The sequence below is a fragment of the Odontesthes bonariensis genome, chromosome 16 (genome assembly GCF_027942865.1).
Source record: "Odontesthes bonariensis isolate fOdoBon6 chromosome 16, fOdoBon6.hap1, whole genome shotgun sequence".
In the NCBI taxonomy this organism is placed as follows: Eukaryota; Metazoa; Chordata; class Actinopteri; order Atheriniformes; family Atherinopsidae; genus Odontesthes; species Odontesthes bonariensis.
Window position 1 is genome coordinate 36,597,083 of NC_134521.1, and position 24,331 is coordinate 36,621,413.

The 24,331-nt window shown below is 50.0% G+C and overlaps 2 protein-coding genes across 3 annotated transcripts; one reads left to right on the forward strand and one right to left on the reverse strand.

Moving 5' to 3' along the window:
- The first annotated feature begins 469 nt into the window (after positions 1-469).
- bicdl2l (bicaudal-D-related protein 2-like) lies at positions 470-12,707 on the forward strand. The gene is made up of 6 exons (XM_075487027.1): positions 470-1,155; positions 1,620-1,739; positions 1,820-1,978; positions 10,026-10,108; positions 10,209-10,329; positions 11,912-12,707. Exons 1-6 carry the CDS (start codon positions 625-627, stop codon positions 12,263-12,265), a joined length of 1,368 nt encoding a protein of 455 aa, XP_075343142.1. The 5' UTR covers positions 470-624; the 3' UTR covers positions 12,266-12,707.
- A 37-nt stretch (positions 12,708-12,744) lies between these two features.
- On the reverse strand, positions 12,745-21,854 carry abhd11 (abhydrolase domain containing 11). 2 transcript variants are annotated; one of them, XM_075487030.1, is made up of 6 exons: positions 21,588-21,854; positions 20,569-20,704; positions 20,145-20,318; positions 17,097-17,267; positions 15,784-15,965; positions 12,745-14,469 (listed from the first exon to the last, which is right to left on the reverse strand). In XM_075487030.1, the coding sequence occupies exons 1-6, from the start codon at positions 21,710-21,712 to the stop codon at positions 14,334-14,336; spliced, it is 924 nt and encodes a 307-aa protein (XP_075343145.1). In that variant the 5' UTR covers positions 21,713-21,854; the 3' UTR covers positions 12,745-14,333. The 2 variants fall into 2 exon arrangements, with proteins under 2 accessions (XP_075343145.1, XP_075343144.1); XM_075487029.1 differs by having other exon boundaries at positions 20,145-20,351.
- Between the last annotated feature and the right edge of the window lie 2,477 nt (positions 21,855-24,331).

Sequence of the window (24,331 nt, forward strand, 5' to 3'; positions counted from 1 at the left end):
TGCCCTCTGATAGTACAACGCAGCGGCAACAATTCAGTTGGTTGCTGACTCAGCTCTGCTCGTGTGTAGGAGTAGAAGATTTGTCACCCAAAGTTCCCTTCCCCTCGCAGGAGGATGATTATAACTGGTGTTTTCCCCAACATTTCTTTAGCAGAAATACACCGATGACTCATCCTGAGTGTGGTGTAGGCTCTGCTGAAGGCGCAGCCCTGATTTCCTGTGACACCGAGCTGAAATGGCTTCCTTCAGCGCTCTTTGCTGCCAGGCTTCTGCTCTTTGGGAGCCTTAAAGAGTCCCGTGTCATGGCTGAATAATGGGATGGTATCAGAGGAGCAGAAGGCCGCGCCCTGTTCTCTCGCTGCCGCTCTGATATGTCTGCACGTCATGTGTTTGTGTAGCGCCTGAGAAGGAGGAGGAAAGCTCAGACATGAAGCCACAGCCTCCAGTGACATCACATGGTGTCATGCTGTGCACCTGTGAGGACGCTCGCAACTCAGGGAAAACACGTTCAGCCACATTCTGATCGTCTTCCTCCCGCCTTCTTGTTTTATAGTCTTCCACAGTCCAGGCACAGCTGGTAGTATCTGCTGGTGGTTGTATCGATGCTCCTTCTGCCGGGGGATCATGGACTTCTCTCAACCTTTCTCGGTCCTCAACGAGAAGCTGAAACCTCGGGTCACCTCCAGTGAACAGCTGTACTCTTCCCTGAACAGGCTGGAGGACAGACAGCTGGGCTCGCTCAGGAACAGAGCAACATCCTACAGAGCAACCATCCTGCCAGCAGAGCCGCAGCCAAATGTCTTCCTTCCAGAGCCAGAAGATCCGCTGGAGCCTGGACACAGCACAGAGCCAGAGGACCAGATGTGTGACAGCGCAGAGGAGCTGAACTGTGCCAATCTGTTGTCCATTCATGACTCGTGCCTCATCAGGGATTTGAATTTGAAAGATGAGGATGAAAGTGAGCAGCTTAACGAAGACGACGGCACACAGTCTGAAGAGAAAGACGGTGCAGAGTTGGCCTCCGAGGGGAAGACCGTGGCCGGTGTGGGAGGCAGCCCTTTCCAGAGGTGTTTCATGGACGGGACCTTACCCGACCTGATCAGGACCGGCAGGACGCTCGGCAGACGCAGAACCCTGGGACACGTCTCAGACACGGTGGGACAAGGAATCTTTTTAAAGTTTTACACGAGCTGAAGCACTTATCAGTTTCAACTGGCTGATCAGACCTGAAAGACTGGGAGGAGTCAGAGCAGTCACTCAGGAGTTAGACCAAAGGTCCCGAATGAAAGCTGCAGAAGTGTTCCTGATGAAGTAAAGCTGCTGTGAATGTGATGATGAATGCTTTTATCTTTGTGCTGCTGAGTGGTGTACAGATGGAAATGTTTGTGCCTTCCACTTATCTTGGCATCTCTGAGTGTCTCTGAATGCATTGTTGTATGCAGGGTTTGTGAGTTCTGGGTAAAACTGGATTTCTTTCCCACAGACTCACCCTGGAATCCAGATAAGCAGTTTCTGTTTACACTTACTGTGGATAAAAACCCGCCGCCGTGCTCTCTGTGGGATTATCTTCCCTTGCCTTTCTAATACATTCTGATAGAATATTCTTTTATTTTTTATAGCTTAAGGAAGTGCGCAGAGAAGTGGAGCTATCCCGGAGGCGAAGTATCAAGCTGAAGGCTCAGGTGGACAAACTCCAGGAGAGCGGAGATGGACTGGGCTGGAGCCGCCACAGAGAGAGGGTACGAGCTCAACACAGGGCCCAGCATCCCCACACATCTGCACAGATGCTGACAACCTCTGCCTTGCTGTTTGATCTCAGGTCACAGAGGAGGTTCTGTCCATTCTGAGGCTGCTGCACCCACTGACGGAGCCGGAGAGCAGCCGGCCTGCGTCCTGTGAGGGGGAAAACGGCCTGGACGCCGCCCTGAGCCAGCTACAGAACGTGGCCCGCAAACTGGCCATCAGCCACACCAAACAGGTGAGGACAACACAGGGGAGGACAACACAGGGGAGGACAACACAGGGGAGGACAACACAGGGGAGGACAACACAGGGGAGGACAACACAGGGGGGGACAACACAGGGGAGGACAACACAGGGGGGGACAACACAGGGGAGGACAACACAGGGGGGGACAACACAGGGGAGGACAACACAGGGGAGGACAACACAGGGGGGGACAACACAGGGGAGGACACACAGGGGGGGACAACACAGGGGAGGACACACAGGGGAGGACAACACAGGGGAGGACAACACAGGGGGGGACAACACAGGGGAGGACACACAGGGGGGGACAACACAGGGGAGGACACACAGGGGAGGACAACACAGGTGGGGACAACACAGGGGAGGACAACACAGGGGGGGACAACACAGGGGAGTACAACACAGGGGAGGACAACACAGGGGGGGACAACACAGGTGGGGACAACACAGGGGAGGACAACACAGGGGGGGACAACACAGGGGGGACAACACAGGGGGGACAACACAGGGGAGGACAACACAGGGGAGGACAACACAGGGGGGAATATCACAGGGGAGGACAACACAGGGGGGGACAACACAGGGGGGGACAACACAGGGGAGGACACACAGGGGGGGACAACACAGGGGAGGACACACAGGGGAGGACAACACAGGTGGGGACAACACAGGGGGGGACAACACAGGGGAGTACAACACAGGGGAGGACAACACAGGGGGGGACAACACAGGTGGGGACAACACAGGGGAGGATATCACAGGGGAGGACAACACAGGGGGGGACAACACAGGGGGGGACAACACAGGGGAGGACAACACAGGGGAGGATATCACAGGGGAGGACAACACAGGGGGGGACAACACAGGGGAGGACAACACAGGGGGGAACAACACAGGGGAGGACATCACAGGGGAGGACAACACAGGGGAGGACAACACAGGGGGGGACAACACAGGGGAGGACAACACAGGGGGGGACAACACAGGGGGGAACAACACAGGGGGGGACAACACAGGGGAGGACACACAGGGGGGGACAACACAGGGGAGGACAACACAGGTGGGGACAACACAGGGGAGGACAACACAGGGGGGGACAACACAGGGGAGTACAACACAGGGGAGGACAACACAGGGGGGGACAACACAGGTGGGGACAACACAGGGGAGGACAACACAGGGGAGGATATCACAGGGGAGGACAACACAGGGGGGGACAACACAGGGGAGGACAACACAGGGGAGGATATCACAGGGGAGGACAACACAGGGGGGGACAACACAGGGGAGGATATCACAGGGGAGGACAACACAGGGGGGGACAACACAGGGGAGGACAACACAGGGGGGGACAACACAGGGGGGGACAACACAGGGGGGGACAACACAGGGGAGGACACACAGGGGGGGACAACACAGGGGAGGACACACAGGGGAGGACAACACAGGTGGGGACAACACAGGGGAGGACAACACAGGGGGGGACAACACAGGGGGGGACAACACAGGGGAGTACAACACAGGGGGGGACAACACAGGGGGGGACAACACAGGGGAGGACAACACAGGGGAGGATATCACAGGGGAGGACAACACAGGGGGGGACAACACAGGGGGGGACAACACAGGGGAGGACAACACAGGGGAGGACAACACAGGGGAGGACAACACAGGGGGGGACAACACAGGGGAGGAAAACACAGGGGAGGACAACACAGGGGAGGACAACACAGGGGGGGACAACACAGGGGAGGACAACACAGGGGGGGACAACACAGGGGAGGACACACAGGGGGGGACAACACAGGGGAGGACACACAGGGGAGGACAACACAGGTGGGGACAACACAGGGGAGGACAACACAGGGGGGGACAACACAGGGGGGGACAACACAGGGGAGGACAACACAGGGGGGAACAACACAGGGGAGGATATCACAGGGGAGGACAACACAGGGGAGGACAACACAGGGGAGGACAACACAGGGGGGGACAACACAGGTGGGGACAACACAGGGGAGGACAACACAGGGGGGGACAACACAGGGGAGGACACACAGGGGAGGACAACACAGGTGGGGACAACACAGGGGAGGACAACACAGGGGGGGACAACACAGGGGGGGACAACACAGGGGAGTACAACACAGGGGAGGACAACACAGGGGGGGACAACACAGGTGGGGACAACACAGGGGAGGATATCACAGGGGAGGACAACACAGGGGAGGACAACACAGGGGGGGACAACACAGGGGAGGAAAACACAGGGGAGGACAACACAGGGGAGGACAACACAGGGGGGGACAACACAGGGGAGGACAACACAGGGGGGGACAACACAGGGGAGGACACACAGGGGGGGACAACACAGGGGAGGACACACAGGGGAGGACAACACAGGGGGGGACAACACAGGGGAGGACAACACAGGGGGGGACAACACAGGGGAGGACACACAGGGGGGGACAACACAGGGGAGGACACACAGGGGAGGACAACACAGGTGGGGACAACACAGGGGAGGACAACACAGGGGGGGACAACACAGGGGGGGACAACACAGGGGAGGACAACACAGGGGGGAACAACACAGGGGAGGATATCACAGGGGAGGACAACACAGGGGAGGACAACACAGGGGAGGACAACACAGGGGGGGACAACACAGGGGAGGACAACACAGGGGGGGACAACACAGGGGAGGACACACAGGGGAGGACAACACAGGGGAGGACAACACAGGGGAGGACAACACAGGGGGGGACAACACAGGTGGGGACAACACAGGGGAGGACAACACAGGGGAGGATATCACAGGGGAGGACAACACAGGGGGGACAACACAGGGGAGGATATCACAGGGGAGGACAACACAGGGGGGGACAACACAGGGGAGTACAACACAGGGGAGGACACACAGGGGGGGACAACACAGGGGAGGACACACAGGGGAGGACAACACAGGTGGGGACAACACAGGGGGGGACAACACAGGGGAGTACAACACAGGGGAGGACAACACAGGGGGGGACAACACAGGTGGGGACAACACAGGGGAGTACAACACAGGGGAGGACAACACAGGGGGGGACAACACAGGTGGGGACAACACAGGGGAGGACAACACAGGGGAGGACAACACAGGGGGGGATATCACAGGGGAGGACAACACAGGGGGGGACAACACAGGGGAGGACAACACAGGGGAGGACAACACAGGGGGGGACAACACAGGTGGGGACAACACAGGGGAGGACAACACAGGGGAGGATATCACAGGGGAGGACAACACAGGGGGGACAACACAGGGGAGGATATCACAGGGGAGGACAACACAGGGGGGGACAACACAGGGGAGTACAACACAGGGGAGGACACACAGGGGGGGACAACACAGGGGAGGACACACAGGGGAGGACAACACAGGTGGGGACAACACAGGGGGGGACAACACAGGGGAGTACAACACAGGGGAGGACAACACAGGGGGGGACAACACAGGTGGGGACAACACAGGGGAGGACAACACAGGGGAGGATATCACAGGGGAGGACAACACAGGGGGGGACAACACAGGGGAGGACAACACAGGGGAGGACAACACAGGGGAGGATATCACAGGGGAGGACAACACAGGGGGGGACAACACAGGGGAGGACAACACAGGGGAGGACAACACAGGGGGGGACAACACAGGTGGGGACAACACAGGGGAGGACAACACAGGGGAGGATATCACAGGGGAGGACAACACAGGGGGGACAACACAGGGGAGGATATCACAGGGGAGGACAACACAGGGGGGGACAACACAGGGGAGTACAACACAGGGGAGGACAACACAGGGGGGGACAACACAGGTGGGGACAACACAGGGGAGGACAACACAGGGGAGGATATCACAGGGGAGGACAACACAGGGGGGACAACACAGGGGAGGACAACACAGGGGGGGATATCACAGGGGAGGACAACACAGGGGGGGACAACACAGGGGGGGACAACACAGGGGGGAACAACACAGGGGGGGACAACACAGGGGAGGACACACAGGGGGGGACAACACAGGGGAGGACACACAGGGGAGGACAACACAGGTGGGGACAACACAGGGGGGGACAACACAGGGGAGTACAACACAGGGGAGGACAACACAGGGGGGGACAACACAGGTGGGGACAACACAGGGGAGGACAACACAGGGGAGGATATCACAGGGGAGGACAACACAGGGGGGGACAACACAGGGGAGGACAACACAGGGGAGGACAACACAGGGGAGGATATCACAGGGGAGGACAACACAGGGGGGGACAACACAGGGGGGGACAACACAGGGGGGAACAACACAGGGGAGGATATCACAGGGGAGGACAACACAGGGGAGGACAACACAGGGGGGGACAACACAGGGGAGGACAACACAGGGGGGGACAACACAGGGGGGAACAACACAGGGGGGGACAACACAGGGGAGGACACACAGGGGGGGACAACACAGGGGAGGACAACACAGGTGGGGACAACACAGGGGAGGACAACACAGGGGGGGACAACACAGGGGAGTACAACACAGGGGAGGACAACACAGGGGGGGACAACACAGGTGGGGACAACACAGGGGAGGACAACACAGGGGAGGATATCACAGGGGAGGACAACACAGGGGGGGACAACACAGGGGAGGACAACACAGGGGAGGATATCACAGGGGAGGACAACACAGGGGGGGACAACACAGGGGAGGACAACACAGGGGAGGATATCACAGGGGAGGACAACACAGGGGGGGACAACACAGGGGAGGACAACACAGGGGAGGACAACACAGGGGAGGACAACACAGGGGGGGACAACACAGGGGGGAACAACACAGGGGGGGACAACACAGGGGAGGACACACAGGGGGGGACAACACAGGGGAGGACACACAGGGGAGGACAACACAGGTGGGGACAACACAGGGGAGGACAACACAGGGGGGGACAACACAGGGGAGTACAACACAGGGGAGGACAACACAGGGGGGGACAACACAGGGGAGGACAACACAGGGGGGGACAACACAGGGGAGGACAACACGGGGGGGACAACACAGGGGAGGACAACACAGGGGGGAACAACACAGGGGAGGATATCACAGGGGAGGACAACACAGGGGGGGACAACACAGGGGAGGACAACACAGGGGAGGACAACACAGGGGAGGATATCACAGGGGGGGACAACACAGGGGGGGACAACACATGCAGGCATCCCAGGCAGCAGCTCACCTCCCCCTTCAGTTCAGCTGACTTTAATGGAGTGTTTGCTTTGCTTGTCCCAGACAAAGATCAGGTGACTAAGGTGGGAAATCATTTACACGCAGGGGGAAGTTCTCATGTTCCTTCTTTGAGGAGTCAGAGATAATGTTAACGCTCTGCAGAGAAAACCTTCAGCATGGAGGGGAACTCTGGTTCCACTCAGCTGCTCAGCACCTCTGACAGAGCGAGCTGACCCAGGTGTGGGACCACACGCCCTCACCTGGAAATGATAACAGGCTCATTGTTGCCTTTTTGGCAGGGCACCAAAGTGTCAGTTTGGCCAACATCGTTGTGTATTTAAAGCTGTAAAATTCCCCTTGAGGCTGTCATGTAGACGTGAGTGCTCACGTGAGAGGCGTCTGTGGAGCGTTTTCAGTTTATCTGAAAAACGAATCATAAATAACTTCAGCTATGTGCTCGGACAAGTTTACAGGTGACAGTGACGTTCAAAGAAAGATTTGAATCCAGTTAACAGACGGATGAGAGTGAGTGAGGTCAGGGGAATCTTCTAGTAAGATCAATGCTATTAGATCCATCCTTTTATCTCAACAAAATGTTGATTTTAACATTTCTGAAGCATTGTTTTTACCCGAGGAAACACTGGATAGTTTTGTCCTGGTTGATGCCAAGATGCTTGGTCGAGTTTTCTCCCAACTAAACCCAACAACCTGCCTTTCAGATCCCATTCCCACATCTCTTTTAAAGACATTTTATGGTTTCTTTGAGTGTGAGCTTTTAAATATTGTAAATTGCTCTCTTCAGACGGGTGTTTTCCCATCTGCCTGTAAAACTGCAGTGGTGAGGCCCCTTCTGAAGAAGAGCAATTTAGATCACAAGATCCTTGATAATTACAGACCTGTATCCAACTTACCGTTTTTAAGTAAAATTATAGAAAAAGTTGTTTTTATCCAATTAAATGAGTTTTTAAACAAACAATATTTTTCAGAAACATCAGTCTGGTTTTAGGAAGAACCACAGTACAGAGACAGCCCTTTTAAAGATTGTAAATGATCTCAGGTGTAACATGGATTCACAGAAGCTTTCAGTCCTGGTGCTGCTGGATCATAGAGCAGCTTTTGATACAGTAGATCACCACATTTTATTAAACAGACTTAGAAGCCTGGTGGATGTCTCTGGCACTGTTCTTAAATGATTTTACTCCTATCTCACGGATCGACAGTTTTTTATAAGTATGGATACATGCTCCTCAAGAATTCATAAAATCAAGTGTGGGGTTCCCCAAGGATCAATTTTAGGCCCATTGCTAATCTGTACATGTTGCCACTTGGGGATGTCATCAGGAGACATGGCATTAGTTTTCACAGCTATGCTGATGATACACAGCTTTACATTGCCGTGTCTCCTGATGACCTAGAACCAGTTAACATTCTTTTAAACTGTATTTTAGATATAAAGTCATGGATGGCAGAGAATTTCTTACAGCTCAACCAGGGCAAGACTGAAGTTTTAATTATTGGTCCTGAAGACAAGAGAGAGATCATTTTACCCAAACTACAACATTTTAAATCTTCTCAACATGTAAAAAATCTGGGTGTTCTTTTTGACTCTGAGCTGGATTTTATCCAACATATTAGAAATGTAACAAAGACAGGATTTTATCATCTTAAAAATATTGCCAGAGTCCGCCCATTTCTCTCTCTTGCCAGCACGGAGGTGCTGATGCATGCTTTTATTTCTAGTAGAATAGATTATTGTAATGCCCTGCTTTCTGGTCTTCCCAAAAAAAGTATTCATTACCTACAATTAATACAGAATTCAGCTGCACGTGTGCTGACGAGGACCAGAGGGCGGGAACACATTACACCAGTTTTAAAATCGCTGCATTGGCTCCCCGTGCATTTCAGGATTGATTTTAAGGTTCTTTTAGTTGTTTATAAATGTCTTAATGGTCTTAGGCCTTCTTATCTATCTGTTCTGCTTTTAAATTATGAGCCCTCGCGGACCCTGAGGTCCTCTGGTACCGGCCTTTTAGTTGTTCCTAAAGTTTGAACAAAAACTTATGGTGAGACGTCGTTCCACTATTATGGACCTCATTTGTGGAACAGCCTGCCAGAGAACCTCAGGGCTGCAGAGAATGTTGATGTTTTTAAAAAGAGGCTCAAGACCTACCTACTGTACCTACCTTTTTTTATTTCATTTATTTATTTATTATTTCATATATATATATATATATATAAATATTATTATTTTATTTGTTTATTTTGTTTTAGTTTACTTTTATCTATTCATCCATTATTTAAAATATCTATTTATTTATTCATTATTATTATTATTATTATTATTATTTTATTATATACTTATTTATCCAGTGTTTTTCCTCATGGGGATCTTCCACACTGGGGACTATGCCCACTCGGTCTGTGGGGTCATTACTGTGGGGATGGCCCTGGTTCGGGGTGGCTGGGGGTTCCTGCACTGCAGCCCTGGCTGGGGTGTGGACGCCGGCCTGCCCTGATCTGGGCGGTTCCCCGTGGTGGCGGCCTCTGTGGCAGCCTCTGTGGTCATTGGTGGGCTGGCTCCCGGTGTGGACAGATCCCCAAGATACCAAGTTTCCTCACTTCAGCGTCAAGCCAGATTTTAATGTTGATTGTTGTTGATATTGATGTTGCTCATGTTGGGGGTGGTTGTCGGTGTGATGTTGTGTGTGAGTTTATGCATGAATTGATTTGATTATTGATTTTATTATGTAAAGCACTTTGTGTCCATCAGGAGGTCAAGCCTGGAACAAACGGAGCGGAGGAAAGTGGCGTCCTACAGCAGGCGCTGCGGGACAGAGACGAAGCCATAGAGAAGTGAGCTCACAGTCACATTCCTCTGAATAACCCATGAGTCCACACTTAAAGGGAAGCTGAGGCTCCACCATCTATTCTGAGAAATGAGTTGTTCTTTCAGGAAGAAGGCGATGGAGGGGGAGGTGCTGCGGAGTAAGACGGAGATGATGACGTTGAACAATCATCTGCTGGAGGCTGCGCAGAAGCGCCTGGAGCTGTCTCTGGAGCTGGAGGCCTGGAAGGTAAAGCTGTTTAATGTTTGACAGAGAGCTCTGCAGCCCAACCCTGAGTCCACGGCAGCGTGAACATGTGGCACTCAGCCAGCAAACACACCTGCACAGTAACAAAGTACAGGTTAGAGCTCACAATGGTTTCAGGCACAAAAGACACACCAAGCAAAGTGCAATTAAATTCCCCACGTTGCAGTGAGCAGCCTCCATGCAGCCAGCTGGTGTCCTGCCACATCGCTGCAGCCTCAGCTCCCCGCGGCGCTTCTGTGAAACCACGCTGATGGAAGAACAACACTTTGTTTTTCATGAGAAACCCACAGTTACTGAAAAGGTTTAAACACCGTAACATAGGGATGGGAATTGATAAAGATTTTTACGATTCCTATTCCATTTTCGATTCTGCTTAACGATTCGGTTCTTTGTCGGTTCCCTTATCGATTCTCATTTGGAGAAAAAGGACAACAAACCGGTCGATTAGCATCAACTTTGTTTAGTTTAGAAGTAACACGAGTCATGACCTCACAAACCCAACAACGGTGAGGTCCACATTGGTCTATCCTGGCCTGGGTAATTTAACTCTTCCTGCTCTGGTGAAAGGAGAAGCTGGAGGTAGAGGTGAACTGGGGGTAGTACCACCAGCCTCTGGCTCTGAGCCAGTCAGGCTCTGTCTCTCATGATTTCATCTAAATGTAATGCCTGAGAAGGCATTCATTTAACCTTAACCGTTACTAACAGCAGCTTTTACAATCAGGCAAATGGTGCTAACATGATAGGCAGTGTTTGTTATTTAGTTACCTGCAGTGTTAGCCGAGGACATGCTAACGTTGCTAACGTTGCTGGGTTCAGACTCACCAACGTTAGTCCGGAGCAGATCGAAAACGCGACATTCATTCATAGTTATTGCATGTTGGTAGTATTTCCTCCCTTTGGTGAAATATTCACTTTGCAAGTTGTCCTGTTGTCGTCTTTTTTAGGGATGTGGAACCAAACTTTCGAGCGTTTGTACCGCTTGGGCGCCATGTTTACTGTTGGCTGCTGGCTGCAATGGACTCGCCACGCAACGCTGCGTGGTGACGTCATTCGCGCCCACTGGAATCGATAAGGGAATCATTTGCAAAATCGCCAAACGATTCCAAGGAACTGAAACACTGGGAATTCCCATCCCTACCGGAACATTAGCATCGCTGTTGGATGATATACACACCCATTACCTCAACAGAGGCACATTTTAAAGAAGAGAGGGTTTAATCTTATGTAAACCTGAAACTCGTTCTTTACAGTCATTAAGAGCATTATGATGAAGTCCAAATCATAATCATCTATTCACCGATGAACAGAACCTTATTGTGATGTGAAAGTGTGCGACAGGTTTGTTCCTGCATGTTTCAGACAGGACATCTCTGTGTCTCACTGTGCACAGCAAACATATCATTTTATTCATTTAGTCACATTTCAAACGCCTCTCACAAACAGAAGCTGAATGATCTCTTTCCACCAGCAGTAACAGTCAGCAGCCACAGTGTGAACTAAAGCTCCCTCCCACATCCCCTTCTGTGTTTCCTGTGCTATGACATGCTTCCTTCTCTTGCTTCAGGAGGACTTTCAGCGGATTCTCCAGCAGCAGGTGTACAGTCAGCAGCTGGCAGAGCAGGCCCAGAAGAAGACGTCCCGCCTGGGCCTTCTAAGGAGAGGCAACAAGCCCCCCATCCAACGGCCGCCCAACTTCCCACTGTCTGCACCCACTCCTCCCACGACCAACTCCAGCCAGATCTTCGTGTCAAGGCCTGCGGCCTCTGCCACCCCCAGCACGCCACCTGCTGCCCCCGCCACACGCAACTGGATGGACAAGCTGAAGAAGGGCAAGAGCAGCTGGCACGGAGAGCAAACTGCAGCCGAGCAGGAAGCAAGGGGCAGAAACGATGGCTTCCAGGTGGTGTCACTGGACTGAGTGGATGGTTTCACACTGGGGAGGCGTGTTGTGGTGCGGCTGCAGAGCGACTCGTGTCCACTCTGACTCCAGAAAGCCAGTCAGACACAGACTTTCAGAGGCTTCAGCCCAGCTCTGAGCAGGATGGCACGTGTGTGATGGGATAAAGCTCCAGAGCTCAGAGAATTACAGAGAGTTCATGTTTCACTGCTACCTCTGCACTCAGCAACATCTGCAGGTGTGTTTATTCTGGCTTTTTCAGCGAGCACAAACAGCCGGTTAAAGCATCTGAAAATGCTGCAAGATGTAGATGTTTTAGTATTTTTTTTATAAATTTAAAAATATTCAGAGGTTTTCAGTATAATCCTGGGAAACAAGCTTTGGATCTTCTGTCATTTATGTATAAAATATCACTGGATATAAAAGCCTTAAATATTGTAAATAAAAGCTTCTTCTCTTCAGATCTCTGGTTCTCTGCATGAAAAAAAGATGAAATGCTCTTGAAGATTTTAGCCATTTTATTCTACAATATCCCCAACAATATATAATCCACTTCTATATGCATTTTGCAAACATTTAATTTTTTGTATATCAGCCAATATTTAGAATAAGTGCCAACACTATGGCAACAAACTTAGTTTTTATACATCTACATATATATATAGATGTATAAATCTATATAAATATACAGCACAGCAAGGTAACACCTGATGACGAGAGAAAAGGCATGCTCATAGTGGAAGATACAATCCAGAACAGACCATCCCGGTCCTGGTGCAGCTGGCAGACCGTTTGCCCTCCACGTGTCCTTTCACCGCAGAGGCTGAAGCAGGACCTGCAATCACAGGTCAGCACCACCCAAGCCCCCGACAATCTATTCATGCCGTGCCACGGGGCCGGTAACTGAGCAGGATGGAGGGGGCTTTATAAAAACAGAATAAAATCAGGAGTTTAAATCGACTCGTTCTGATATTAACATCTAACCAACAGAAAACACGTACGAGTGCCTTTAACTGATAGTTCACGTAGAACTGGCAACCCAGCTGCCAACCTAAAGTCTACTGGACAGTATTGCAGAATAACCTTTCTGTTTCATCTCTCACTAAAGTTTTAGAGAAATGGAAAAGGAGCTCTTGATAAAAGAGGCACATACAAACGGACAACACCCTGCTTGGTCACACAGTTTCCCTGCTGGACCCCACAGTTCGACCCCCAGAGTGACAGGAACACAACTACACTCACACAACAACAGACATCGTTGCAGCATATATTAGTGATATTATTCATAAAGATAAGTGAGATACAAACAGTAAACTGGTAAAAGATGGTTTCATCCAACACTGAAAGGACTGAGGGAGACACGACGACATCACAGTAAAGTAACATGTCCAGGTGAGAGGCCCAGGAAACAGTTTGTGCTAATACTGCAGGGGGAGAGTTTCTGCTCGCTTTGTGTTGGCATAGAAGTATAACGTCTGACACACAGCAGATACACGGAGGAGGAGAAAGCACAGAAAATACACAATACACCACCAGAACCATCCACCAGAACCACCCCCACCTGCAGCTACAGCCTCTGTGCAGAACTCCAGCGTCACAGCAAACATTCCTCCGTGTTCCCACCAGGAGCTGCTCAGGATGTTTGCTTCTCTGCTGTAACAACTTATATTTCCGGACACTTATCCGGCTGCTGGTCCACTTCAGCGGGTCCGGCTGTACTCGGCCTCTCTACTGCACCGGCATAAGTGCACTAACAGAAGGGAAAGCAGTGAGCAAAGGAGAATTTCTTTGGATTAGTACATCTCCTCCAAATACAGACCCATTATGTTAAACTGCTGTTGCCTAGCAACACTACCTGCCTGGCAGAGAGACGAAACTAAATAAACCTTAAGATGCACTACACTAACAGATGATGTTCAAAGGTGAGAAGGACTTCTGCAGAAGAGTGAGTTTGGTCCAGTGTTGGCAAATATTAGCATCGTTAAAGATGCCGCTCGGTCGGGCCGAAGATGCTAAACGCTCATCTTCAGGTTTGGGACGCCAAGAGGTGCTGCGCATTAAAAAGTTCTGAGGTGCAGGCTGGAGGCAGCTAAGACTGAAGGAAGGAGCTGATGGAGCTGATGAAATCTAAGGGCTTGTCTGCATGGATCCAGTGGCTGGCATCTGGGATGTACTGGATGTCGGCGCAGGGGAACAGCCGCTGGATTTCTGGGTAATCATCGGAGCTGAAACATCAAAGAGGGGACGGGGACGTCAGGTCAGGGCTTCACCAAGTTATTCAGGCATTTATACAGCAACACGGACAGTTAAAGCTCACACTTCTGTTCACACAGACATGATGGGGGCTCTACGACAATCTGACCTGTCAAAGTGGTTGCCATGGTGATAATAAGAAGAGGAGACTAAAATTGTTCTGAATGTGATGATCAGATTCAGAAACTAAACTAGAAAAAGAGTTTGTGTTCACTGTATAATAACTATATTCATGCAGATATGATGCACATCTGTAGTGATGCTCCGATCGATCGGCTGCCGATCATGATCGGCCGATAATGCCCAAAAATAGCCTGATCAGCGATCGGAAAAATATGCCGATCAAAAAACCGATCACGCCAAGTAAATTACTAACTTCTTTTTTTTTTTTTTGACGTAAATTACTAGCGACCACTTTCTAATGTGGTACGTGACGTGTGTACAGAACCGAACAGGCAAAACCTCTACAGTGCATCTGGACAACATGACCTCTCCTGTCTGGAATTTCTTCAAAGTGTGTCAGAAAGATGTGAAACTTACTGCGGTCACGCCATCTGCGCTTCGGAGAGGCACGGTCGCGCTAGCTACACTTGAAAATCGAGTGCCCGTTTACACCGCGTCGTACGGTAAAGCGTGTGAGCGGATTTATGGTGCATTCAAGTGCACCCCGTAAACTCAGAAATCTATATCGAAGTTGATTTTTCATTTGTTGGAATACATACACCTGTCATTACTTGGTTGTTTTTTCACTACATTCTTTTTAATGATTAAAACAAAATGATAGAACAAAATTATTGAAGCATATTCAGAATCAAACTCATTTCTGCATAGTCAGATTTGAAAACTTCATTTAGAACCAAATCAAAATGTTCTCTGCCGACTCCACCAGATTCTTGTTCTACATGTCCCCAGCTACCTCTGGGGGGATTTTCAAGTCATTTCACTGCATCATTGTTTAATAATCTGATGTTGAAATCATACCCAATGAATGGTGTATATGGGCAGATTAAAATATTAATAGAAAATTAAAAAAACAATTGTTTTCTGCAGACTCCACCAGATTCTTGTTCTACATGTCCCCAGCTACCTCTGGCGGTTTCATTTCTATAAATGGTGCACTCTCTGCTAGATGAAAGGCATGGAAATGTCCGATTCCTTCCGTGATCGGCAATCGGGCAGATCATGATTTTGGTGATCGGTGATCGGTCCAAAAAATGCTGATCGGAGCATCACTACACATCTGTTATGTGTGACTGGACCAAAGCAACTCAGCGTGTGTTTAATACCTGATGTAAGCAGAACTGGCTCCGCCCAGGAACAGTGTGGGCCCCTCGTAGGCGGTGTTAAAGCTGGGAAAACTCATGATTTCTTCCAGGTGCGCCGCGATGGCCTCCAGGTTGACCCTCCAGCTGTAGTGTCCATTCTGCTCCACCAGGTTGGTCAGCAGGAACTGGCGCACTGAGTGCTCCTGGGGGACAGAGTGAAACTCAGAGCGAAGCTCAGAGTGAAGCTCAGAGTGAAGCTCAGAGTGAAGCTCAGAGTGAAGCTCAGAGTGAAGCTCAGAGTGAAACTCAGAGTTAAACTCAGAGCGAAACTCAGAGTTAAACTCAGAGTGAAGCTCAGAGTTAAACTCAGAGTGAAACTCAGAGCGAAGCTCAGAGTGAAGCTCAGAGTGAAGCTCAGAGTGAAGCTCAGAGTGAAACTCAGAGTGAAACTCAGAGTGAAACTCAGAGTGAAGCTCAGAGTGAAGCTCAGAGTGAAACTCAGAGTGAAACTCAGAGTGAAGCTCAGAGTGAAGCTCAGAGTGAAGCTCAGAGTGAAACTCAGAGTGAAACTCAGAGTGAAGCTCAGAGCGAAGCTCAGAGCGAAACTCAGAGCGAAGCTCAGAGTGAAGCTCAGAGTGAAGCTCAGAGTGAAGCTCAGAGTGAAACTCAGAGTGAAACTCAGAGTGAAACTCAGAGTGAAGCTCAGAGTGAAGCTCAGAGTGAAACTCAGAGTGAAACTCAGAGTGAAGCTCAGAGTGAAGCTCAGAGTGAAGCTCAGAGTGAAACTCAGAGTGAAACTCAGAGTGAAGCTCAGAGCGAAGCTCAGAGCGAAACTCAGAGCGAAGCTCAGAGTGAAGCTCAGAGCGAAGCTCAGAGCGAAACTCAGAGCGAAGCTCAGAGTGAAGCTCAGAGTGAAACTCAGAGCGAAGCTCAGAGTGAAGCTCAGAGTGAAGCTCAGAGTGAAGCTCAGAGTGAAACTCAGAGTGAAACTCAGAGCGAAGCTCAGAGCGAAGCTCAGAGTGAAGCTCAGAGTGAAACTCAGAGTTAAACTCAGAGTGAAACTCAGAGTTAAACTCAGAGTGAAGCTCAGAGTGAAACTCAGAGTTAAACTCAGAGTGAAGCTCAGAGTGAAGCTCAGAGTGAAGCTCAGAGTGAAGCTCAGAGTGAAGCTCAGAGTGAAACTCAGAGTGAAGCTCAGAGTGAAGCTCAGAGTGAAGCTCAGAGTGAAACTCAGAGTGAAGCTCAGAGTGAAGCTCAGAGTGAAGCTCAGAGTGAAACGGTGAATTCATCCTTTAATGTAGAAAGCAGGTGAAAAGGACCAAAGGAGAGCAGACCTTGACCAGACTGCGCAGCTGATCCTCGGCCATTCGCCTGGCCGTGGAGCGGGGGATGTCGGTGGAGATCTTCATCTCCTGCATGGCCTGGATGTAGAAGCGGAAGTTGGTGCGCGTGGGAGACTGAGCCGGGCTGATGTCCACCACCACCAGCCTCTCCACCAAAGAAGCCTGCAGACAGAGGCAGACATACCGAGCTCAAAGGGATTCAGGGCTGAAATATTTAGACACCGTTTGGATGTTCAGCTCTAACATTTCCAGGTCAGACTTTCAGAAAAAGGTCCATTAAATCATGGACTTACAGTGAAAACAGCTTTGAGGCTTTATGCACATCTAACCTGAGGCAACAGTTGAGCTTTTAATATGGAGAACCTTCTTTTCAAGGGCTCAGAGTAAAGAAAACCAGAAACAAACGTGTTGCAGTTTATAATGTAATGTTGTGTTGCCAATACAATCATCCCCCTCAGGGCAACACTGTCACACAGCAGGGCAACACTGTCACAGAGCAGGGCAACACTGTCACACAGCAGGGCAACACTGTCACAGAGCAGGGCAACACTGTCACAGAGCAGGGCAACACTGTCACAGAGCAGGGCAACACTGTCACAGAGCAGGGCAACACTGTCACACAGCAGGGCAACACTGTCACAGAGCAGGGCAACACTGTCACAGAGCAGGGCAACACTGTCACACAGCAGGGCAACACCGTCACAGAGCAGGGCAACACCGTCACACAGCAGGGCAACACCGTCACACAGCAGGGCAACACCGTCACACAGCAGGGCAACACCGTCACACAGCAGGGCAACACCGTCACAGAGCAGGGCAACACCGTCACACAGCAGGGCAACACCGTCACACAGCAGGGCAACACCGTCACAGAGCAGGGCAACACCGTCACACAGCAGGGCAACACTGTCACACAGCAGGGCAACACCGTCACACAGCAGGGCAACACCGTCACAGAGCAGGGCAACACCGTCACACAGCAGGGCAACACTGTCACAGAGCAGGGCAACACCGTCACACAGCAGGGCAACACCGTCACACAGCAGGGCAACACCGTCACACAGCAGGGCAACACCGTCACACAGCAGGGCAACACCGTCACACAGCAGGGCAACACTGTCACACAGCAGGGCAACACCGTCACACAGCAGGGCAACACCGTCACACAGCAGGGCAACACCGTCACACAGCAGGGCAACACCGTCACACAGCAGGGCAACACCGTCACACAGCAGGGCAACACTGTCACACAGCAGGGCAACACCGTCACACAGCAGGGCAACACTGTCACACAGCAGGGCAACACCGTCACACAGCAGGGCAACACTGTCACAGAGCAGGGTATCCGTTTCCACCTCCAGCTCTACCTACTGTTTACAGCACATATGTCAAAGTCAAGGCTCTTCTGTGTGGAGAAAGTTTGGTTGTAATGAAAGAATATAATCTAAGAAGGCACTATCAAAAGTCTCAGAAACACACAGACAAAGACAAGAATATGGACACGGAACAAAGGCTACAGAAGGTGGAAGAATTAAAACGAGGCCTTAAGTCCAGGCAGGTTATGTTCACATATGCCAAATCACAAAGCGTGGCTGCTGTCAAGGCTAGCTCATTATTGTTATTAGCTTTTATTCATTTAATGTACAGGACATGCAATTTTTCTTTGAAGGAAGTTCGTTTTTGTCTGTTTGCCTGTTGAAAATGTTTTCACTTGAAGTTACTGACAGAGCCATAACATATTGCTTTATTCATTTAATCATTAAATAATATACAGTGTGTTAGGTCTTGGTTCAATTGGCTATGTGCAATCATTTCAATATGTTTTAATAAACATTGAACCAGTCCGGCTCTCGACTTGTAATAAATTTGTTTTTTTTGGCCCTTGGTGTATTTGACTTTGACATCTCCGGTTTACAGGATATCCAAACTTTGTTTTCCCAGAATTTTCTCAAACTCGAAGAGAAAAGTGAATTTCTCCTTGCTGGCGCCACACTCCCATGAACACCTCTTTTGTCCATCCCTCCTCTCAACTTCAGAGTCCTTGATGGCCCTTTCTCCTTCACTGCCCACACAAATAACTGCTTACTTCCACCTCCGTAGCATCAGCAGCCTCCGGCCACCACTCTGCTTCATGCTCTGGTCACATCTCGCCTCGGTTACTGTACGGTTCTCTAACAAAGCCCCCTCCACCCAGCGTATCTCCCATGTCCTTACAAACCTGAACTGGCTTCCAGTCGGTTTCCGTATCGCCATTAAAACTCTTCCTTTAACATTCAAAGCAAGCTGAGAGAGGTTTCAGGCAGAGATCAAGAAAATAAATCCCATAAACGAACACCAAGCATAATATCCCTCAACGTAAAACTGTGAAGACTTCCCATCAATCCTGTGGTCCAACAGAGATCCCTGCAGGGGCTCAGGAACACGTGCAGGTTCAACTCTATGTGAACATGATCCTGAAACTGTCCTCTGAAGGCCGAGCTCCATTTAACTGATGCACAGTGCAGAACTGCGACCATGAGAGGCACACACAGCATTCAGAGCAATATATGCCCCCACCCAGACGGTGTCCCGGGCAGGAAGGCCTCGTGTATCTCAGCAAGACAAAGCTGAACAGAATTCTGCATTTATCAGAGTTAATGAAAGGTCTTCCCCGTCTGGAGTCCAGAACCTTTCACTGACTGAAAATCATTCGAGCATCAGGAAGAAGAAAACGCATCAAATGAAACCAGGACTGCTGAGCAGCTGGACTCCTGTAACAGCTCCTGGTCTGTTACAGGAGTCCAGATGTTTAGTTGTGAAAGTAGAGGGGGCTTTACACATGACTCTGTCCCGACTGTTCAGACACGCTGCTGCCATCACATTAAAGATGTTTTTCATCAGATAGCAGAATGCTTTGGGCATGTTGCTGCTATGCTGAGGCAACAGAATGTGCCCAAACACTTCCTGGCCACACTGGAGGTGAGGCAGGGTGACCACAGGGGGCATTATAAGGCTGCAGGGGGGCAGGAGTGCACCATGAATAAGTTTACAGTGAAATACCTGCGACAGAGCAGTCGTCATGGCGGTTTTTCCTCCCATGCTGTGGCCGATCAGGACGCACTTCTCGATATGCAGCTGACTTAGGAGGTGTTTCAAATCGTTGCTCATCGCCTCGTACGTCAGCACGGGGTTGTGAGGGCTGTTGCCGTGGTTACGGGCATCTACAGTCAACACCTGACTGGACAAAGGACAGTTAAGACTCTTGGACTGGGGGAAAAGGACGCAACAGAGTGGAAACAAAGTTAACATTTACCAACAGGCCCAAGGGCACATCGCCTATCAGCATTTACTGCAGAGCATGGGAGTTGTTACAAATCACAGGCACATTACCAGAGAATAAACCGGAGAATAAACCGGAGAATAAACCCAGACACTGTTTTAGAAGCAGCAACGAACAGGTGTGGAATCTTCTTCATTGCATTACCTTTCGGCCTGTGCGCTGCACCAAAGACTTGGCTATTGAGTGGAAGTTGGATTTACTGCCAAACAGGCCGTGGAGGAACACCAGGGGAGTGCTCTCCCCCTTCCCGTCGAACACGTCGTAAGTCAGGTTGACAGCACTGAAGGAAAAGAAATTTAAAGAAAGAGTTCATCGGTTAATAAAAGTCAGACTTGTCATCAATCCACACAATAGGACAAGAAAAAATAACACAGAAATGCTTAAATTCCCAGTAAAACGCAGAAGATTTTGACAACTCTAAGTTCCATTAAAAGTGGATGTCAGGAAAGGGGGGGGGACTGTTCTGCTTCCACCTGCTGGCTGGTAACCACACAGGTAACCACACAGGTAACCACACGGGTTAGCTGCTTCCTGTTGAAGCCATGACCTTTAAATCTCCTGTAAAAAACTGGTTTTCTCATAGAAAAACAGCATCTCTGCATCCTTATTTGAATCTTGTGACCTTAATGTTTGCAGCTGCAGGTGTTAAATGATCCCACCGCAGTGGAAGTTAAAGTCCCCTCAGTGCAGGGAGCTGGTGTGATGAAGGAGGAAAGCTTCATCTGCTCATCATGTTCACCGTGTCATCCTGAATGTAAAATATTCACAATAAAGCATTAGCTAGCTAAGCTGCTTACTTACAGTACACGTATGCTACACGCACGCAATATACTCCTGACACGGGTTAGGGTTTAATTTAGCTGCATGAGCTAACAGTATGAAAGCAGGCCTTCGTCTAAAGATCTGTTTGGAGCTGCGATAGGAGCAGAGATGCAGGTTTACCGTGCAGCTAACCGTGTGTCTGAATGTCATTGCTGTGAAATTGTGTAGTTAGCGCTTAACTAACACACAAAGGCTCCACAATTGGGACAAATTGCAATTTTGCAACGGCACAAGTAACTGATTGTTTGGCAACAACACCGGGGGGCTGTCATTTCCAGCCAGCACCGCCGCAGCTCGTGCTGGTAGAGGGCACCAGTTAGCCGGGAAGCTAGCAGGGATACCTGGATGAGCTGGCTGTCCGGACCGCGGGAGCCATCCCGCACACAGCCTGCCGTGCGGGGAACAGACGGCACGGAGATCGGCCGCCCAGCAGCCCTCTGTGAACCAGGCGACACAAAGCACTCATAGCGGCATATGTTCCGTCAGCGAGCCGTCCACAAACAACATGTGCGCCTCAGAAGAGCCCCGGTGACGGCCGAGAGTCGGTGCGTGTGCATTCAGAGCGGCCGGAGGTCGAACCAGCGAGCCTGGCTCTGTCAACAGCTGATGCTGCGTCATGCTGCGTCATGACGTCACATGCACGCCTGACGCCGGCTCCGTCAGGCTTTTTTTTTCTTCCAAACACTTTTCATTATATGACCATTAGAACCGGTAAATATCCCGTCTGACACACTGACAACAAAGATACAAACATCTTATTCTAAAGACATAATTATCTATTCTTAGATAATTCTTATATCGTCCATATAATGAACGATGAGCGATCACGTGCACGCTCACGCAAAGGCGGTCCTGGCTAGATTTAAGCCCTGGGCGACCCCCCACCCCCCCAAAAAAGAGACTTACCCCGGCACCAATACAACAACATATTATGTTATTTGTATTATTTTATTATATATAATCTTAAATACAGAAAGGTACAAAAAGAATGATAAAAAAAACACGATAAATAAATGAAATACAGTATATAAATATCAATCAATGCCCTGAAGGTTGCCGTCATAAAACCACTCCTTAAAAAACCCAGCCTCGACCCGGAAGTGCTTGCCAACTACAGACCAATTTCAAACCTTCCATTCCTCTCAAAAGTGTTGGAAAAGGTAGTTGCTGCCCAACTTCATGACCATCTCAAACCAAACAACATGTTTGAAAAATTTCAGTCTGGTTTCCGCCCTGGCCACAGCACTGAAACTGCTCTGGCCAGGGTCACTAATGACTTACTGATGTCAGCTGATGCTGGCTCACCATCCCTGCTCATTCTCCTTGACCTCACTGCAGCCTTTGATACGGTTGACCACCACATCCTCCTTCACCGCCTACACTCCACCATCGGACTCTCTGACTCAACTCTAAACTGGTTCACCTCCTATCTCACCAACAGAACTGAATACGTCTCCCTGGGAGAAGCCAAGTCTGACACTCTCCCTGTCTCCTGTGGTGTCCCCCAAGGGTCAGTCCTTGGCCCCACCCTTTTCACTATATACATGCTTCCCCTTGGCCGTGTCATCAGCCGGCATGGAATATCTTTCCATTGCTATGCTGATGACACCCAACTTTATTTTAAAATCAACCCAGTATCCTCTGTAACTCTGCCTTCGTCCACACTCACCATCTGCCTGGAGGAGATAAAGGCGTGGATGAAGGAAAACTTTCTGCAGCTAAACAGTTCAAAAACTGAAGCAATTCTCGTTGGCACCCCACATCAGACCCGGTCATCCTCCATTACCAGTATCACCTTCGCCGGCCACAACATCCACCTTTCCTCATCAGTCACCAACCTCGGAGTAATAATGGACCCTCACTTGACCTACGACCTCCACATCAAACAGCTTTGCAAAAACTCTTTTTACCACCTTAGAAACATTGCAAAACTCTGCCCATCACTCTCTCTCCCAGATGCAGAAAAACTTGTCCACGCCTTTGTCTCCACCAGGCTGGACTACTGTAACGCCCTTCTCATCGGGGTCCCAAATAAAAACATTCAGAAGCTCCAATACATCCAAAACTGTGCTGCCCGGATCCTCACAAGGACAAGAAAATTCGAGCACATCACACCAGTCCTCAAATCCCTCCACTGGCTTCCTGTTTCCCTCAGGATCACATACAAGATTTCGTTACTGACCCACCAGTGCCTCCATGGTACTGCCCCAACCTACCTGAAGGAGCTACTCACCCCTCTACCCTCTCCACGACACCTCCGCTCCGGTCAGGCAAACCTCCTCCAGATCCCAAGGACCAAGCTCCGAACCATGGGAGACAGAGCCTTTTGCCACGCCGCTCCCTGTCTTTGGAATGCTCTCCCTGACCACCTGAGAGCTCCATTGACCCTGGACACTTTTAAAAAAGGCCTAAAAACCTACCTTTTTAAAAAAGCCTTTGATTAGGCCATTTTATTATTATTATTTTTTTCTCTGGAGACGCTCACTCTCCATGTTCATATTTTTAATGTAGCACTTTGAGACTGTTCATTCAGTGTAAAGTGCTCTACAAATAAAATTTATTATTATTATTAAAATTTATTAATCACAAATCCTTAAATACCCTCAAATTCCTAAAAAATAACCGAGGAAAGCTAAAAAAGATAAATAAAGGCTACTCTATGGAGCATTAAAGGCGGGGTAGGGGATCTTTTTCTGGAACATTTTTTTACATATTGCTTGAAATACTCTTCACACCCCCATTGCAACCAATTAATTAAAAGTTTTGACACAAATATGAAAAGTTTTAGTGGCCTCTAGAACGTACAATCTAGGAAAAACAGTATCCAATCATTGTGAACGGTCCGTTCACAATGATTGGATACTGATGCCGTCTATCAAACTGCAATCTGCTCCTCCCTCCCCCTCCTTCCCCCTCCTTCCCCCTGTGCGCGTACCCTGCTCCGTGAACGAAGCTTGGCAGGAAGCTAAACTAGAGCCAGCTTGGCTAGCACCTAGCATTTTTAAACTTATAGTTAGCATAAACTAAATACTAAATACGGCAACGATCGATGCTTGCTGTCAGAACAGCGCTCGTGCACCTTCGT